Raw genomic sequence first — 21,859 nt, 5'->3', positions numbered from 1 at the left:
AGCGTTATTTTGTCTGCGTAGAATCGGTTATTCGAAATCAATAAAATCAAATACAATATTATGATACAACCCTTTCTGCCTTTACAATTTATTAATACTCTTTGTTCTCAAACGACTGTTAAGTTTTAACGAGTCAAAAGGAATCCACATCATTGAAAATAATGAAATAATTCTGCTCGTACAGATGTTATAATCATATATATATATATATAAAAAGGTAAAAGAAATAGGTACTTAGTTTTACCAGGTTGCATGAGAAATGAATTCATTTTTAATTTAATGATTATTCATAATTGGATGAAGTGGGTGAACGAACAATGTCCCATGGGCTACTAAATAGTGTTATAGAAAATCTATAATAGCTCAACATTGAACCATTAAATGATACCTAAGTAAAAATTATTGTATATTCAAATCGCGGCAATCGCGGTATAGAGAATACACTATAATATGTATTTAGTCCATAATTATCATATTTTTTAACGTTCAATGTCCATAATATGTATTATATTATGTTAATTCATTAAGTTTTCGATATAATTTATTTATTTATTTATATATTACTTGTAAAATTTCCTAATCACGAAACGGCAGTTGTTTCAACTATATCGTGGTTTGAATTTTCGATATGCATAATGAATGTAGAAATACATATAATAATCACTTATCAGTTGTGAAAATTAACTTTGATAATTTTTAGTTGCTACGAGTAAAACTCATGAGAAAGTTACATTTTTGAGGTTTTCGGTTAAGAAACACATTTATAAATCAAATTTTTTTTTATTGAATATCTCTAAATAGTCCAAAAATAAAAAAAAAATATAAAAAAAAATATTAAAGAAACACGGCACAATTTTTTTTTTATAAGAATTTGGAGTTACAATTTTGACAAAAATAGTCAAAATCCCAGAAATGTACTAACTATTTTGTAGTTATAAATTCATAGGTTTCAATATTTATAGTTTAAGCTTAAAAATGTAATACAAGTCCTTATAAATAGTTTATTCTGAAACCAAAAAATCTAATTAAAATATATAAATTTGATTTTTTCATAGATATTTGAAGTTAAAATAAAAGAGAAATTTGATATTTATGCATTTTAATTTTTAAGTGAAGAATAACAATTTGAAAAATCATGTTGTGTATAATTCAAAAATATTTTTGGTAGGGATTTTAAATATTATCAAAATGTATACGCATAATGATATTTTCATATTATTAAATTATTCAAATTAATTTTATACTATTACTTAGTTTATACCATTTTACTAATAGTAAAATAAATTAATACTTAAATTATTAATAGCTACATATTTACGCTGTCATCGCTCCGAATTATTGTTAGTACACAGAGATTTATCATTGAATTAAACAAGCACAGCACTAGAATTTTTTTCCAGGGGTGGCAGAGTGAAACAAATATTTTTTTTACATGGGCTAAGGTTTTTTTAACAATCAATGAGGTTATTTAAATAAGATATAAATATTTTCGTATCATATAACATGATATGACTATTAGCTATATAGTACACAAGATTTTATATTTTATGCTCTAAACAGATAATATATATAAACTTTTGAATAGTTAAAAATGTTTTAAGAATAATGTCAAACATTTTTTATGTATCTTATGTAAGAAAATGTTTAATCACATCATAGACCTTCAACAACTTACTATATTAATAATGATTTACAAAAATGAAAACTGTGCGTGTAACAATTAGGCTCGGATGAAGTGAAACTTCTTTCAGTTATGCAACTAATATTAGGCGTGTATTGGAATAAAATAAAAATAACACACTTTACAATTTTATTTTCGATAGAACTGTATTTTGTTAAATTTTATAATTTATTATAATAAGTAATTTTTTATTATTTATTTGTAACTAATAAAATAATGATAATAATAATAACCGTGACGGCGGTCCGTGACGACCGACCGTCGTCCTTTTTTTTGTACTCTCTGTAAAGAAGTTTTACTTCAATAATTTCTTTATTACTTTAATATTACATACCTTTGTGAATAAATAATTATGTTTTTTTTTTATTTACATTGCATAAATATAAATTAAAGTAAAAGTGCTTAGTAATGAACAGATGAATTTATTTGACTCAACTTTAATGCAATGATTTTGGATACCTTTGTTTGTTTATTATTAATAAATAAATAAAAGATTTTTTTTTATTTTACAAATTTCAAAACATATTTTATTGAAATTTATGAAAATGTTTTCCGTATTAGACAATACTAATAAGTTGTAGGTTAATCCATAATAAAAATACCAAAGATGTTATTTGTTCAAACTTTGTTAATTCAATTATTATAATTTATAATAAATTTAATTTATTCCTCAATTGATAACGTTTTATGGCTTTATTATATCGTACCCATTTTTCAGTGAGGGGGCTGAACTGTTTTCTGTGGGGGGGGGGCTAGAGTCCTTCTTGTCGCCGTGCCTGAAATTAAAATTTATTACATATATTATAGTAGTTTAGGATTTAGGTATTTTACCGTAACATATTTTTGACTCCTACTGTACAGTAGTGGAGTTATTTGTTTGAATTGCAAACGTACTTAATAAATAAAATGTACTACAACAAATTCACCTTACCCTCAAGGCTGAAACAAATTTTTTGCTCTATAATGTGACATTAAACACAAAAAAACAGTAAGTTAAACTCAAAATCTAGAAGTAAATTTGTTTTGGACGTTACACATACTTTTGAATAATATTCTGATTTTTTTTCAATACATACAATTACAACTAGTTGAAAATAATTTTATTTTAAGTTTATAATCCAGTGTAAATGAAAAATATTTTTCATGTAATACATTTATTTGCACTATATTTTTGCATAGTGTACAAATGTACAATATTTTTTAGTTAACCATAAAATGTTAAAAGCATAACCTTGAAATGGACCAGCATTTGGGAAAAAAAATATTGATTCATACTTAGATATAGTCTAGATTCTAAACTCTAGAATAAACATTAATAAAACACATTTTTTAGTAATTTTTAACGTATATTTATGAACATGAAACATAATTATTTATATAACATTTTTGAAAAATAAATAATAATTTATTTCTAACATCAATAAGAATAATAATCAGGTTGATCATAATAGACAAACAGTGCATTTGAAGCTTATTAATATTATTTGTTGTATACAATTTTCAACATATAACGTGGATATAATGTTATTGAATATAAAAATAGTAACAACATATTTAAAACAGATATCAAGTAAAAATGTTTTATGACAAAAATAATATGTCTAGTGGTTTTTGTACTAGAAGTTATCATAAAAATGCATTTTCTAAAGTAAAACTATCATTATATATTTAATCGAAAATAGCATATATATTAAAGTATTAAACACTAACAAATTTGGTAAAATCAAATTTTTTAATCGTTTTTATAAGCAAACTTAAAGTTATTTAATAATTTTAAATCTATAAATTAAGAATCAGTCATGCTAACAGAAATATTTATGGTATATTGGTATACTACAATAAATGTATTCTTAAATAAGAATTTAATACATAGAAATTCTGATGGGAAATTACATTATTAAAGCAAAACACAGGGTATATTAAATATTTATAATACTTGAGATTTGTTAGATTAAATTATGCATGTGTTTTTATTCACTAGTTAGTCAAATGGTAACAAAACATTAATAAAAATGTTCATAAGTGATTTTTGATAAAGTAAATTATAGTTAAAATATGTATGGCACTACATAAAAAGTACAATTATTTTATTTCTAGGAACTCATCAATTCCCAATAAAGTAGCAAACCACACAATTATTGCTATTAACAACAGTGATAATAATAAAAGGTGATAAAAATAATTCTATAATAGCTTATATTACTGATTAAAATATTTTAAATAGAATGTCAGTTTGTATCAATAATGTATAATTTATAAACCTAGTAATGAAACTTACTTTTTAACAAGGTATTCGTTGATACATTTTTTTTAAACAGTAAATAAAAACTCAAATACTATTGGAATGTGATGTTGTTAATATTCTTGTTTACAACATAAATTTAGTCAGATAGAGCGTTGTAGATTTTTTGTGCACGCACTCTGATCTCTTCATTTTTATGCTGTTTCATCAGTACCAAACTTTTTGTGCGTATTTTCTCTACCACATTAACACCGTAAATGTTGGCATACCTGCTAAACAAACTGATATATAAATCATTTACATTTACATTTTATTATTTATGTAAAAATTAATTTTGTTATATTAAGAAAAAGTAAACGAGTATATACAGTTAGACTATGAATGTCTAAGAATGATTTACAACGATGAATATTTCTTTTTTTTTAATAATAACCATTTCAATGTATTTAATATATTTTTTTAATGATTTTAGATTTTTAACAAAGTGATGTATTGTTAGTTTAACAAAGATGAGTTATAAATATATTTTTTATACATTTTTAAGTTAAAATGTTTTTTTTTTACAAAACTTATAAAAATCCTAAATAATGTAAAATAAATAGTAACATTTTTATAATTAACATCTTAGGCTTGAAAATTTAATACTAAATAAATAAAAGGTTTTATGGAATTTAAAAAATATATATCCTAAAGACAAACACATTTTAATTAGTTTGACGTAATTGAATATTCACATACAAAATTACATCTCTCCTCAATTCATTTTTATTTGTTTTAATTAAAAAACCATCAATTATGGCAAATTGAAACATTCTATTATTGCTTAAAATTTTTATTTTTGTTATATAATGAATTTTTTATAATATTTGAATTATTTAAAAGAAGTTATACTTGACATTTTATATTTTTTTTTATAAATGTTTATTAAATATTTATGCTTGGTTGAAAAGCTATAAGAATAATAAGTAATTCTTAATAAAACATAAAAATCTAAAAATTATGCTACAATTTTTTTTAGAAACATTTGAAATTTAATTTTTGATGAAATTTGATACTTAAACAAAAAATAGTCAAATAAGTAATCTTAGGTCTAGTATGTAGGTTTTTTTTAAAATTATTATGTCTTTAAACAAGTTATGAACATTTTTAAACTGCTTTAATTTGTATAAGTAAAAATTGATAGAGAATCGAATTATCTTTAAAAATACCTACACACAAATACAGATAAGCTTTAAGATAATTTTCATTATTAAGTTATATAACATATTTATTTAATCTGATATTTAAGTAAACTGCTAAAAGTAGATTTACCATGTTACACACATGTACAGTGGAGACAACAAAATATGGGTGAAGTATTCTCTTAAATTTTTATCACAAAAGATTATATTTTTAAGTTTGTACTGAGATTATGTAGTATGATTTGTAGGTATAGTTTCTTAATGTTTCATTATACTACAAATGTATATTGTATACAAGATTGTATTTTGTATAAAAAATGCACAATTTTATGTTAATGAATATTTTATACATAATTATATATTTATTTTATAAATAACAAAAACTAATAAAAATGTAATGTTAAAAAAATAGGTAAGTAGGTACTGCTCTACTTTACATTATGTGTCAAATGCATAGGCGTAAATTTGCTTTGTTAGAAGAGGGAGGAGGCTAAAATTATAAACATAAAACAGGCCCAATTATTTTAATTTTATTACAAATTTACAATTCAAATTTCATACATGAAGCTTAAATATTCACATAACACATTCCTATCGAATATCCTGATTAGGAATTACGTTAAACATTTTATAATTTTTTCTCATAAATAACCTTAAATTTCTTGAAAATCTTTAAAAAAATATAGGGGGGCTAAGCCATCCCCCAATTTACGCCTATGATAAAATGGAACTCATTATTAAGTAGATCATTAAAATAGATTTTGCTAAATTTGAATTCAATTAAAACAATGTATAAGATAAAAAATGATTCTGAATAAAAACTGTCTAAATGTTTATAACCACAGTTACAAACAATTATTTTATTAATAATATTTATTTGAGTGAAATTTTCTTTTTTTCCTTAATTTTTTGTATGTTTTTCTTGGTTATAGAACTGGGAAACTATACTACTGAGAATTTTTAATTTTGATTTCTCGAAAGTACAAACTAGATTCAATTTGCTATCCAAAACCATCTTCAAAGTTCTAAATAAAAGCATTTAATTAATTACTTATTGTGTATCCAAACACAAAAAACCACATATTTGTACATTCTTAATCTCCTTAGAATCTAAAAACATGATTAATGAAGAAATAGCAAATGATAATAAAAATGTATTTAAAAAATAAAGACATTGTGTGAGCATGATTAAGATTTTAAATAAATTTTTACACTTACATAGTATCAGGAGCTGCAGCCTTATCTTCTACAGGCAAATCTAATACAGGATCCAATTCCATTGCTTTTACAGCATCAGTAAGATTGCTAAACAATGTTACAACTCTAAGTAGAACATCTTCATTTTCATTCAATTGTAACATGGACAATAGTTTTTTGGGAGCCTAAAATAATAGAAACAATACATTGTATTAATACCATGTACATAATATTTATTTATAAAATTATAAGATCATTTAATATAAAAAATTAATTTTACAAGACATTTTAATTACACAGAATAAACAATACAAGTAAATTATTAACTATAAATAACATACCTGTCCTCCTAAAAGATGAGGAATCATATCATCATTACAAGATAAGTTGATTAATAGTTTTAAGCATTGAAGAACAACTTTGTTATTCTGACTCTCTAATAGGCCATATAAAGTATGTATAGCAGGCTGCAATTCACTGTGCCACATATGGAATACTGCAATGTTGGTCATAGTAGATAAACAATTGTAAATAATCTCATCCGAATCCATCATTTTCATTAAGGCTAATAACATTGGTATTGTTTCCTATAAATCAAATTAACTAATTATTTGGTATACTCAAACTCAATAACATAATAATAAATATAAAAAATAGATATCAATAATACATAATAATAATAATTAATACACTTATGTTAGGTTTTTTTATATTAAAAACAGTTAATATAGTTTTAAATTTCTATTTTTTAATCATACCTTCATTTCTTTTGAATTATTTTTGTTTAAAGCCAAATTTCCTAATGCTACAAGAGCAGTTATTTGAACAGATTCTTCAGGATGATAAATCAGTTGTTGAAGTTGGCTCAAGTATCCAGCTTCCCTCATTACTTCCTTAAAATTAAAATAATAAATATATAATTAAAGGGATGATCAAATTTTTTTTCTAATCAATTTTGAATTTTGTTACAATTCTATTATATAATGAAAAAGATCTAATTTTATAATATTATAAAGGGATTGTCAATACTTTCTGAGTGTACTACACAAGTAAGTTGTTATAATATAATATGCAATAATAAAAAAATATATATTATATATAATATGTATTTGCGTTTTATATCAAAGATGTCCTTTTGATATTAACAAAACTATTATATATTTCAATTTTTTTTTAGAATTTATTATATTTTTAGATAATATTTTTATATTCATGAGTTGATACAATAAAGGATTTAAGAATTATAATACGACTTGTTCCTAATTCATAATATACAATACATACAGTAAAAATCACTTTAACGGGTATTGGTTAGAACGAATAAAACGCTAAGTCCCGGCAATAGCCTATGTTTTTACATTAGAATATACGTTTATAGTAAGTATGGTTAGACCGAGATAATGGCTTCAGCGAGTAAAACAAAACAAACTGTATTAACGCCCTTCCAGTTACTTCGAGATTAATTATTATTAATAAAAAACTATTTTAAGAAATTAAATTTAAGTGAATAAAAATGTTGAAAATGTTTATGTATTTATGTAATATTAAATCTAATAATTTAAGTATGTTTATACAATATTAAGCTTCAATTATAATAAATATTATTTATTTAATAATAATAAATAGTCAAGTAAAATAAAATTATTGGTTTTTTTTGTTTTATTTCCTGTCTAACCAATAATGTACAATAAATGGACAAAAAAAATAATAGTAAAATATTAATGTCATGTCACAACAATCATAGATTATCAGAGAATTATTAAATGTTAATGTTAATTTGAGTTTAACATGCCTGTTGTATAATATAGATATGATGAACTAATAGTGTGCTATTGAGAAAGTTGCTGTAATCTGAACAAATAATGATATTTTTCATGAGTTTTCTTAGTTGTGTAATAAATTAAATTATTTTGTCTTTGGCCTCAAATAATAGTTCAATTATAAAATAATGTGTGATTTATTTTCATTGCCTACTTTAATTACATACATACATTTGTCATTTGATTTTATTGTTTTAAATAACATTATTGAACATTTCAAGACTCAGTGATCTGTAAATATAATATTATGTTTTGAATTTAAATTCTAGCATTTTTCATTAATAGACTAATATAAGATCTGTTTTTTAAATTATTTTAAATTTAAAGTATATCTATACATTAATTCTAGGTATTTCAAAAATTAATTCAAAATGACCATCAAAATTTATAAATAAGAAATATATTTATAAATATTTATTCAACTAGACAAAAAATTATCAAGGAAAACATCAAGTAGAGAAATATAATTAATTATATTATATTAAGGAGTTATATAAAATATTATATTCATACTTGGTTTGGAGTAAATGTCGCTAAATTACTAACAGTCACGAGTACTTTTTCAAGCACTAGAATATCTCTGGATCCCATCAATAATAATAAATTTTTAGCTTCATTTGGTTCCATAGGTCTTAAAAAAATAGAATTTTTAAAATTAGATATTAAGTATAATACACTAATGAAAAAAAATTACCTATTTAACAAAGATGGTTGATTAATCTTTTCAAATTCTTCCATATCTTGATTAGACTGGCTTACAGAAAGTCTGTGTTCACCCGGTTGCGGAGATTTTCTTCTTAATGATCTGTTAGAACTTTTTCTTCTTAACGGTGTGCCAAAATTTGATTCCAAAGCATAGTTATCACACAATCTTAGGTTTTCTGTGGACCGACTTCCTAATATATGTCTAGCATCTACAGGACTCATTATCCTAGGTGAATTCCATGGTGATGCCTAAACGTAAAAAAAAAATTATATTTAGCTTTTATACTAGATACATTGATACACTTGTTTTTAGTAAAATACTCAAAATTGCATTGAAATATAGAATTATATAATAGATGCATTTTATTAGATATGGGTGGGTAGTATTTGAAATAATTTATTGCAAATACTAAAATTTTGAATCCTTGTTCTTTTTTTCAAAAGTAAATAGTTTATACCTACAAAAAAATACTTAACATGTTCATGACCATGTGTTAAGATGTTTATAATTTATATTGAGTTCTTTCATTAGTATACAAAATTATTTGACCCTGGTTTATTCTAATACATACTAGGTAAGTCAACGTATTTTTTTTAAACACTTCTATGTATCGATTAGTGTACTTGGTTTTAAAATCTAACAACTAAATAGCAATATTAGTATTGTTTAATGTAAGGCAAAGACGTATTTACTCTACTAATAGGCTAACAAGGGCTATAGTACTGGGCAGTAATATTTGAAGGAAAGCAAAATTTATAGTTTATAAATTTATTTTGATTTGATTTACATTTTTGTTTCATATAAATGTTTACAAAATAAACATAAAAAAAGTTTTAGCAATATAACAACATTAGTAGAGCATAGACCAGTATGTAACAATAGTCATATAGGCAGAAATATATGATTCATATTTATCTATTTTTAGTGAAACATTGATATTTTTTTCAATTTTGATTTTATCTTGACTAAAGTTATACATCATTAATATTTCACATATTTGAATACTCATTATTGTTTTTCATTAAGGATATTGTTTAAGTAAAATGTTATTGTATTTATTTTATAAATTGTATACCTATATTAATTAGTTAATGCTGTGATAGACTAATATTTCAGAAGTGTTGGAAAAAATGATTAGTCACCAAAAACTTAAAATGCATCTCTCATTAAAGGCATATTTAAATTTTTTTGTAGTAGTTTCTTTAAACAACTTTTTTAATATGCCGTGGTCATTATCAAATTGTTACAATAATCTTTTTTCCTTATATTTTCATGTAAATTATTACAATATTATCCACTTTTAAATCAATAACTTAATCTTATGTTTATTGTAATAATTAATGCTCTAGCTAATGTTTACCCAGAGTAAAAAAGTATTAGGCATTTCAATGAATTTAATTTGATGCAAAAATATTATGTATATAAAATAAATATATATTCAAAATCCTTTTTCTTTATAAGTTTTATGAATTTATTCAAAGTACTTTTTAATAGTATTTTACCTATTTATACATAATAATAAAGTATTGAAAATATGTAGGTACGTTAGAAAATAACTTAAAAAATTTAAATAAAAATAAAAATGGTATATTAAATTATCAATAAAAATAACAAATATTTTAAGACACTAATGTGTACTTTTTTATTGAATATCATTAATTTACTAAAAATAAAATTGTTCATATCATTTAATTTATCCAAGAATCTTATAAAACAGAAGAAATTAAAATAACATATTTTAATTTCATACTTTCCTGATATACAAGTTAACTTTTAACTGAGAAATGCCACAATATTCTGTTTTCCAAGACTATCAAAATCTGTCATTTTCCTAAAATCACAGATTACCTTAATTTTTTTCTCATCATATATTTAGTTTTTGTACAATATTTTAATATGTATGAAATTTTAAATATGTTAGTATAAATGTTAAAAAGTTAAGTTATGTTAAAATTATAAATGGAGTTATGTATAGTAAGTAAGCAACTCTATAGATTTTTCTTAAGTAATAGGTAGGTATATACTCAAGACAAATTATTTAATAATTAAAAATTAATTACAAAATAAAATAAACGTATTTTTAATTTTGATTAGTATCTCAAAATCAGAGTGGATTTCCAATTTTAACTGGCGAGTTAATTCAATATACAGGAAAACTTAATAGTATAATGATAAGTAATTGTAAATTTAAGTACTAAAATGTGGCATGTGGATATTGTTAATATTGTGCTAATCACGATGACGAGGTGATAATATGAAAGTATCTTTAATTTTATCACATATCTATTATTTCTAAACATAGGTATTCATATTATTTAAATTAGTTATGTAATTTAAAACAAATACTACTCATAGATAAATAAATATAAACCTGTAAGCTTCTAGGTCCATGTAAAGAATGTTTGTTTGAAGGTGTTTGTATAGCCATCATCGTGTCGGCAAACATTCTTGCCCGTAAATTAAGCTCTTTAATTCTTTGCTGGACGGTCATAGGTCGAAGGAACACACGACTAGTGTCTGAATTGTCCAAGTTTCCAAGTAGGACATCAGTCTGTGTTGTCTGCGACAGACGGCGAAAATACAGACGTTGATCTTCATGATGGCACCCTAAAAGGGAAACATTTAAGATAAATGGAAAGGAGTATTAAGACAGTTTCAACCGTTAAAAGGTTAGTCCCGGACAACGTGTGATTGGGTATCAACTCACCGTCGTCGTTCTTCCTGCCCAAACGTCGTCCGAACGCGTTCTTGGCAACCGAATACCCGACATACGCAAAACCGGCAAAAATCGCCGAACACACGGCCACTTTGTTGACCGTGTGATCGTTGGCAGAAGTCGGATTCAATGCCATCGTTGGGTCGAATTAATACCATGTACCAACACTTGCGGAGTACACTCAAAAGCACTCCGACAGGCCAATTTCGCAGACGTACTATGCCGATCGTTACGAAGGACGACAAACGCGACTACTAGACCACTCCTGTGCACGATAGGTCGACACCCGAGAGACGCATGTTCGAACAGCCGGATCAACGTCTCGACGAAACGCGATGTGAACTGCAGTCGGACAGGTCTGAGCGAGGTCGTCAGTCGAGAAGTAATCAGCAATCAGCGCAGTTCGCGCGTCATTTAAACGCTCTTATAAGAAGTTGAGAATAATGATAATCTTTCGTAGTTCTTACGAACTACGGACGCCAAAACGACGTCGTGTGTGAATGTGTGATAATGAAAAACGAAAATCATTACTGTTATCAAGTATTTGGTGTCGACCAGTATTTTCGGCACATTGTCGCCACCCTGATGTCCATTGTATTCCCAATCCTAATTTGCATTACGACGTTCGTCGAAACACTGAATAGGTAAATCAATTATTTTTCCAACATATATTTTTAACTTCGTGTTCCAAAGCAGCGGAATATTTTTCGTAAATTTTGATGTATCTAGTATATCTATACAATAATAAAATAGCAGTGAGATACTAGCCGTCTAGTTATAGCTATAACTGTAATAGGTATATTATATAGCAGTGGTGAAGCCAGGATTTTTTTCGAGGGGCGGGCAGGCCCGGATTACAATCGTAGGCCCTAGGCAAAGCCGTAACTGTGAGAGGGTCCAGGGGTCCCCCCCCCCCGGTCGGAATCCGAAATTTTTTTTCAGTCGCAGCCTTGGCCCTAGGCACAGCGCTATTGATTCATATGCGCTTATACGGCCCTGCGGTGTCCAGTATTTTAATGGATATAAACGTTCTGTTTAGGAGAGGAAAGTGTTGAATTTCGGTAATGTTAATCCTTAAAAAACAAAAAAAAATAAATCTCAAATTCCATATGATAATAACTTTAACAAATCTTAAAAACAATTCATTTTACTCCAAGTCTTCAAATATATAGAATATTAAATTGTTAAAAACCATAAAAAAAACTTATTTTACATCAATTTGAATATCTCTTCACCCCTCGTATTTAAGAGGACGCCATATCCGCATATGTTGTCTCTGTCTTACTGACGTACATCATAACAAATTTTCGTTCAGCAGAATACATTTTGTGATGTTAGCTTTAATATTAGAATAAATTTACCTATTATCAAATTTAAAGGTAAGACTATTATCTAGACAATAACGTATGCTTTTATTGATATTATTTTAAAGTGAGTTATAGCTATGTAAAATTTTACAACTCTAAAATGTTCATAACTCACTTTAAAATGATAATATCAATAAAAGCATATGTCATTGTCTAGATAATATTCTTACCTTTAAATTTGATATTAGGTAAATTTACTCTAATATTAAAGCTAACATCACAAAATGTATTCTTCTAAACGAAAATTTATTATGATGTACGTTAGAAAGACAGAGACAACACATGCGGGTATGGCGTCCTCTTAAGTATAAAACAAAATAATTGTAACAACAACAAAAAAAAAAATAGTAGCTACACATTTTATTTTTGTAGGCTCCAAAAATGTTCGTAGGCCCTTTGCACAGTGCCTATAGTGCCTATGCGCTAATACGGCCCTTTATCATACATATAACTACGACTGCGGCTTATTTTAAATACGTAACATTGATATTGTTTCATAATATGATAAATATTCATAATGCATTCAAATTACTTGTGCTTATATTTTTAAAATAATGTTTCAACGTCAAGTACCTATGATTTTGTATTACACAATAAAAAAAATATGCTATTTTGTTGCCGGCTTACAAAATTTGCGGCCTTGGTCCACCCATAGGCGTGCGCAGACTTTAAAAGCGGGTATAATGCCCATATTTATCGTCGACCTTCTGATATCTGATCAACCATATTTTTATAATCCCCTTTATACTTACATAGTTTAATATAATTTTAAATACTTTATACTAAACAGGTATATACTAGTAAATTAAAATAAAGTATAATTATGAATTACATAAATAGAAATCATAAATGTATTTTATTTACTTAGAGAGACATTCGTCTATTACCCATATTATTGAATTAATATATTCATTGGCACAACTAGGCTTAAAATATTAGGTGGGCTGCAGGCCCACAAATAAATACATAATTTAATTTACCTACTTTCATGCTTCCCAAAAACTACGAGGATCATCTGGATTATTTTCATTTCAATAGTAACAATTGTACAAATACGAATACTTTTTTTGGTATATTTAAAATAATAAATAAGTTTTTTGTCCATTTTTAATCACCAAAATAAAATTAAAATATTAGACCGTGATCGCCGCAATGCCGTATGCCCGCATACTATTTATTAGATAAAAATATTTTTATTAAATTATAATATATATATAGTATATTGCAAAATAAACTTTAATATTTTATATTTATACAATTTACTTTTGAATAATCTGTAACAATAATTCTCAACGTCATATTGCATAAGATGTATCTCACATTCTCACTATCGTATGCTCAAATTATTATGAAATCTTAAATAATCAAAAAAAAATTAGGGGGCTAAAGTATATTTTGAGTGAGATAAGCCCCCTTAAGTCCCACCCTAGTTGCGTCAATGCATATATTACTGCATTTAAATCTACCTTCGATACCATTTCTTGTTCTGTCAAACGCAGTAATAACTAATAATAATGACCAAACGTTCATACATAATTTGTTTTTAACTCTGGTTAATTTTGAAAAAAAAACGCGTTCACATATAGGTACAGCTAGTAACAGGTATGATTGTAAACATTTTTAAAGTTTTAAAAACACAAGTATATACTGTGAAATTTCTAGTTTTTTTCAACCAATGAATCCATTCATAAAAAAAATTTACTAGTAGCACTATTTAGTTGCATAACATTTTGATAATTTTTAAAAGTTTCAGTCAAGTAAATAAATCTTCCTCTGAAACCTTGTAAAATGTTAACAACATTTTTGTAGTATTTTGATGTTATATTCATATTTAACACGCATATACCATACCATCAATCAAGAAAAATTTATCCTGCTTAAATTTTAAATTAATCATAATGAATTTATTATTCAATTATTTTTTAAATTTGCTTTAAAAAAATTATCTATAATTGAATAAATTTAATTATTTAGGTAGATAGAGGCATAGGGCGCTTCAGCCCATGAAAAATCACAGGGCGTACCTGGGCACGATCGGCACGCCCTGTGCGCACTCCTATGGATCCACCTAAGATCTAACCTAGATTACGCTACTTACTTTTTGAATGGTTTGGCTCTGATCTTTGTTGACCGTCACAGTGAAACACGTTTTGACAGCAAAATGTTAGAGAATGTTGCTAATAGCATCACGGAGCATACTGAACTTTGATCTGACAATACGTCATCGAGTATAAGTTTAAAAGTATAATAATGCGCCATCCGTTTACCGGCTCTACAATAAGTCACAGACTCACAGCTATGTCAAATGAAAAAATTACAATAGCAACTTGTTTTTTTTTACATTGAATATTTGTAAAAACTAATGGACTTATTAACACTCGTTATAATATAGTGCATTATTAGTACTTCCAGCCTCAAGTACTCCAGATACATCTACAATGTAAATATAAACTTTGGCTTTGTTATTGTAAACCCTACTCATAATAATATCATCAGTCATTATATATTATTTGTTGGTTTACATTTAATATAAATTATTTCCCGCACTATCTTTGTAATTCATTAGTAGGTTTAGAATGTATAGTTTCTTGGAAATACTTAGTTATAGCAAATAAAAAATTAGTCAAAATCCATCCAGAAGTTTCTAAATTCTATCTGACTGTATATATATACATATATACACAAATGATTCTATAAAATAGTATGGATATAGGTAATAGATGATATATAGACATCGAAAGATTGTGTTTAGGAATCTTTTATTTCTGTTGCTAATGGCAATTATGGCAACCTCGCTTATACAAACAAAAATAATTCGTTTTTCATGAGTGTGAGTACCTTATGGAGGAACAATGGTGACCTATTGAGATTAAAAAAAGAAGCTAAGAAACTAGAAAGTAATGAATATTGAATACTTCTTAAATCTCAAGGATTATGTATTTATGTATTTAAAATTTGGTGCCAATCAATTCAGTAGTTTCAAATGTCATAAGCTCTATACAAACATTACTAACGTATATTCATTTATACATAAGATAAAATAGTATGTACTTACCTAACTATTCTATTAAATAATACTTTATGATATATGAATTTATGATGTTGGAAAGTTATTAACATAATATGTTTTTATCATTGTAAATTGTAATCGTATTATACTGTAAATTTACACATATAATTTACCTAAATGATTTATTATTCTAGAATATTTATGAAAATATTTATAATGAATCATGCTAACCAAGTTTAAGTTCCAGCGATCATGGTTTTAATCATAAAAATTATAATAAGTGTTAGGACTGTACAAGTTATAATGGAAATAGGTAAGGACTGTATGGTAATAGATACGTACATAGAATTATTGGACTTATTTTTAATATCGTATTAATAAATAATGGTGAATAATATGTCACTATAGAATAATCCTAAATAAATTCTAGCACAATAAACTTAATAGTCAAAAAACTGAAAATCAGCACAAATTTTGAGGTGTTTTTGTTGAATTGCTGTAACCCAGTCAATTTTAGACTTAGAAGAATTTATTAAAAAAAATAGGCAAAAATTAATAAGTGTTTAATATTTTAACTGAAGACAACTCAAATAATTAATAAAAAAAGTTAGTCATTAGGTACTCGCTCTGTTGTATATTAGGTGTTGAATCAATTACTGTTATGATTGTTTTAAATTTGAATTCAATAATATAATATAATACCTATAACCTATTACTTTTGTATTGTGTATTTGTTTACTAAAAATGATTCTGGTGGGAGATTTTATGTCAACTTATAACACTATTCACTAATAGTCTATTTCATGAATGTTCGATTAGTAGGTATAGTAATAATACTAATATTACAGTTGCGAATTCATTATGATTTTGAAAATTACTTAAAAATAATATACGATTATTATACTTTGGTCTTATTAAAAAAGTCTCTATAAAAGAAATGAAATAGGAGGGGTCTATTGCCCGTTATAAATATCGCTACATATTTTTTTAATTCATTATCTAATAAAAACTTTTTATGATTCAGAAATCAAATTTAAACGTTAATGATTTTCAAACTTTTGCGAATTACAAACACATATTATTTTTGCTTTGTAAGTTTACCCCTTCAAATAATTAATTATAATACATAAATTAATTTTCTAAATACTATTTATGCAGTATACCTATTATATAATATTAATGTTTGTAAGTAGAATAATACATAGATCAAAATCGTATATAATATAAGTAAAAATTTCGGACTCCAATATAATAAAAAATATTAATTATATGAGAAAATTTTGTTCACATTTTTTGCTAACCCAACGGTCGGGTTGGGATACTTAGGTTTAAAACCACAGCTCTGGAAAGCAGCGACTTAATAGTTTTTGTATAACTACAATATATTTAATAATTTATAACTAACAAAAAAAAAAGTAGGCAATAGAAGATTGGGGCTTACATTGAAATAAGTTAACTTAGAAAGGACGGACTAGAATATTTAATATAAGTAAAACTTTTCATCATCTTCTTGACACTACCTCATAAACTCATAGTAATTATAATTTATAAGAATAGGTAATATTCATTTTAAATTTAATGTTATCCATACTTGATTGTAAGATAGAAAAAATAGTAATACGAAGGTATTGAGTATTACTCATGTTTTGAAAATATTTCTATACTTAGAGGATATATTACAAATTATAGACGATTTAATTTAATTTCACAGATTATGTTTTATTATTTTTTAAGTTCAAACAAATTAAATAAAAAATTATTCAAAAGTGTTATAAATTTATGTTTTACAGCAACTATGGGAATATTGGGAATTAAGTTAAAAACCTATAACTATGAAAGGGGTCAGATAAACTACTATTCAAAAAATCTTAACATTTTCATAATAAATATCTACAGCAACTCCTGTATAATAATGGTGTGATTATCGTGAAGGTATAACTAAGTTAGGTTTTTAGTTAGTAAGTTAGTGAGTTAGTTAGTTAAACTAACTAAAGTAGATATAAACACGTATGATGAAATTGTTTATTTAAAAAAAAAAACCCTTTATTGTGGATTGTATATTGATTTATTTTTCCTGATTTCTAGAGTGAAAATTATATTTTACGTATTAGTGGAACTGTGGAAGTTGAAATAATAAATTATAACTGATAATCTTAGTCCTCGAATGACCACTGTTGACGTTACTCTACATTTGTTAGTTGCTATTTGTTACTTATAGCCTATTAGGCTATATTTTATACTGCGTAGGTAACGCGTGAGCGTTTCTAGCTCAATACTCGTAAATATTGATTGTACGGCCACGATGGCAGAGGGGAATAATTGTGGGGTTGAATAAGCTGTTTGCACAAGCGCAGTCTCTCGGTCACCGTGTATTTGCGCGTTTTAACTTTCAATGTTATGTTCTTAGATTTGTTAACACGCAACTTTAGTTAAACTCAAATTCAATTTGATTATATTTTCACAATTTTGAAGTAATTTTCTTCCTGACTGAATATTTTATAATTTACTTTAGTGATGGACAACGATAATGAAAAAACAATTACATTAATAGAGTCAATAATTTCACCGACTGATCTATCTATTACACCACAAAAAGCACCAACAATTACAATGGCTGAGCCAGCGATAACATCGGACAAATCAACAAATACATCTATCAATTCTGAAATTATATCGACTGAATCAATAATCATATCGGTCAAGCTAGCAGCTACCCCTACCGAGTCGAAAATTACACAGGCTAGGCCAAGAATTACTCCAGCTGAGCTAAAAATTACACCAAGAATAACGTCGACCAAGTCGATTAAAACACCAATTGAAGAAGCATTATTCATAAAGGATCATATTATTCGGCCGAATCAACCACTTTTTTATGCGAAAAATCCGAAAGGGTGGTTTAATCAATTCGAATCAAAAATATTAGCTGCTGATTTAGTTGAAGACTTAACAGTGTACTACGAACTCTTAAAAGAACTGAACAATCATGATATTTTATGTTGTATTCTAGACGTATTTCAAAACATGAGTATGGTCAACAAGTACATGTATTTTAGAAGCCATTTGCTCAAAAAAATATCTGAACAAGAAAGACTTTTAGAACTCGTAAGCGATTTAAAATTGGAAGATAAATATCCATCTTTTCTTTTAAATGAAATGAAACAATTAACGGGTGATAAATTATTAGAACATAACTTACAACGTGTATGGTTACAAAAACTACCATCGCAGGTACGAGATATACTATTATTGTCTTCCGATTCTTTAAGTTCTATATCGTTGTTGGCAGACAACATTAAGGATCTACATTATTTACCAGAAGTAAAATCATCAAAGGAAGCTGCTTACCAGTATGTAATTAACTTACTTTCAGGTAATATACATTCAAAGATGTTGACTAATGCGGAGCTTATTGAACTTATTCAAATATATGAAAACGAATATGAATTGGCCAACTCAGATGATCATCAAATAAAAAATTTAGTAAGCTATCAATAACACAAATTCAATTCAAAAAGAAAAAAGCAATCTTGTCTAAACAGTTTTTGCAAATGCATTTAGATATTATTTTAATCGACCAGAATCACTATGGGTAATTTTGTATGCATGTAAACAATCTATTAATCATTTTTAATTACAAAAATATTTCTTCAGGTAAAGTACAAAATATAAAAATAATAGGCATCAATTGTTTGAAAGCTATGGTAGTCAATTAATTACAAATATTTTTGAATTTCTTTTTAGGACAAAAATTAACATATGAATATAAGAATCAATAAATATTACATTATTTTGTTAAGCTACTATTTATTCAAGCAATTGAGTTTATGGTCAAAGTAAATTATTTTTGGTATCTAATGCCATCCATTTATTTTTTGTACACACATACATTTTTTGTGTTACATAAAAATAATCCATTAGCATTATAATCTCATTCACATATTTAATATGCGTTTTGGAAAGAAAAATAATATTAATAAATACTTTATTCGCGTTTTTATATTTCCTAACACTATACTCAATTAAAGGCTAAATTTATGTATTTTTTTTGTAATTTTTAAGTCTTTTTAATGCAATATTTTTAAAATTTAATATTCTTAAACAGAATGTTTTTCTCAAATTTTTATGTATTATATTATACATTAAACCAATATTCTCATAAGAAAATTAATTGAAATAGTCTAGTTGAGGGAACAAAAAAGTGACAGGTGAAATAGTTTAACCTAATAGTAAGCATTTGGTTTATGAAAATATTTTATTAAGCTGTGTTTACACCTGAGAAAACAAAATAGTGTTTGTTTTAAAAAAAAATTTAATTGTCTTGATCTATGAAGTGTTTTATTTATAATTTTGCGATGTGTGCACTAAGCGTTAAATATTTATATCCAATTATCTACATTAAAGATATATAAATAATAATAAATACACTGTATTGTGTAAAATGGACTACATAGTACATATACATAAATTATATTGCATTATACCTTTTAATCTGTTATTTTGAAATATTGTTCATTAATATAGATGGTATGCTGTATTTCTTTCAAAATTAATTAAATATTAAATTAATTTTTAATGTGCTTGAGATATAATTGTAAATCATATATTAAAAATTAATAATTTTAAAATAAATGTTTGTTAATGCTGTTACCTAAATTAAGGAGATTATTATTAGGCTATTTTTAAGGCTAATGTTTATTTCAACATACTTACTGATTCAGATTGATTTAGCTATGTACAATATTTTAGAATATATCTTGTTTTGTCTTTTTGAAATGATTAGGTCAATATAAATTTGATTTGATATAATAAAATACAATTATATTATTAAGAAATAAATGTCTATATAATGTCTACTAATGTCTATGCTTTCTTAAAAACAGGTTGTTTAAAAATTATATTCCCTTTAATCCTTAATGATTTGTATTCAATATTATAATCTTCATTTAATATTTTAACTATATAAAATATAATTTTAATACTCATAATTGTTGTAGATATATTTTATTTTTCAACTGTTTTAATTATATGTGAAAACAATTTATGTTGTATTTATTTTATTCATGAAAATAAATATTATTATTATTATTACTATTTTAAATTAATTTTACAACCAAACTGTAATAATAATAATTTGGTGTAATATTATATATAATTTACAATCTCAAGGATATTGTGAAAAGTGTGATTGAGATGGTTTTTTTAAAATATTGATTGAATTGCAAGGTTTGTTTATTATATCAATTAAATATTAATATTAAATAATCTTTGAATTTTGCATAATATTATGGGATAGCATGTTGTAATGGCATTCTGCGTACAATGGAATTTTATCTGAGTACATATGCATCAAATGGGATTATACTATAATTAAAAAGTTGCAGGGGTATTCTGTGATCCAATTTCTTTCAGCACCATGGATTGGTATCAGTATCAAATTAATATAACTAGGTAATACTGTATACTGTTGCCTTACTTTGCTTATCCAATCCAAAAATATGAAATACAAATAAGTTTTATAAACAATAAACTACCTAGTACCCAGTAAAACATATTTTGTTATACAAAGTAATATAAATGATCCATACAATTCAATACTGGAAATATAAACATTTTGCTAATAAATAATAATGAAAGGATGTAATATTATTATAACAATTGCAATAGGTAGAAACAATTGAGTTTTATACAATAAAAATTATATTATCTTAAAATGTTTAAATTACATGTCTATGCTTAGTTAAATAGTTTTTTATTTAAAATTATGAAAGTTTTATTTTAAGTATAAACCTTAAAATTTATTTTATTAATTTAGTAAAAAATATATATTATAAAAATGAATAATTAGTTAAACTAGTTAAACATAGTAAATAAATTACATGTAATTATAGATGTTTCCATGAATTAAATATTAAAAGTATAAATATAACTAATTCAATAAC

General features: G+C 25.3%; 2 protein-coding genes across 4 annotated transcripts; one reads left to right on the top strand and one right to left on the bottom strand.

The window, feature by feature from the left end:
* Positions 1-3,556: 3,556 nt before the first annotated feature.
* On the bottom strand, positions 3,557-12,032 carry LOC113556637. Of its 3 annotated transcripts, none has more exons than XM_026961714.1 (8): positions 11,535-12,032; positions 11,199-11,434; positions 8,816-9,075; positions 8,635-8,752; positions 7,060-7,194; positions 6,643-6,888; positions 6,323-6,486; positions 3,557-4,204 (listed from the first exon to the last, which is right to left on the bottom strand). In XM_026961714.1, the coding sequence occupies exons 1-8, from the start codon at positions 11,677-11,679 to the stop codon at positions 4,063-4,065; spliced, it is 1,446 nt and encodes a 481-aa protein (XP_026817515.1). In that variant the 5' UTR covers positions 11,680-12,032; the 3' UTR covers positions 3,557-4,062. The 3 variants fall into 3 exon arrangements, with proteins under 3 accessions (XP_026817515.1, XP_026817516.1, XP_026817518.1); XM_026961715.1 differs by having other exon boundaries at positions 3,558-4,195; XM_026961717.1 differs by having other exon boundaries at positions 3,558-4,192.
* A 6,402-nt stretch (positions 12,033-18,434) lies between these two features.
* On the top strand, positions 18,435-19,415 carry LOC113559180. Its single transcript, XM_026964811.1, has one exon. It carries the CDS (start codon positions 18,435-18,437, stop codon positions 19,413-19,415), a length of 981 nt encoding a protein of 326 aa, XP_026820612.1.
* The last annotated feature ends 2,444 nt before the right edge of the window (positions 19,416-21,859 follow it).

This window comes from Rhopalosiphum maidis, chromosome 3, assembly GCF_003676215.2.
Source record: "Rhopalosiphum maidis isolate BTI-1 chromosome 3, ASM367621v3, whole genome shotgun sequence".
Lineage (NCBI taxonomy): Eukaryota > Metazoa > Arthropoda > Insecta > Hemiptera > Aphididae > Rhopalosiphum > Rhopalosiphum maidis.
This window is presented reverse-complemented; position numbering and strand designations above follow the sequence as displayed.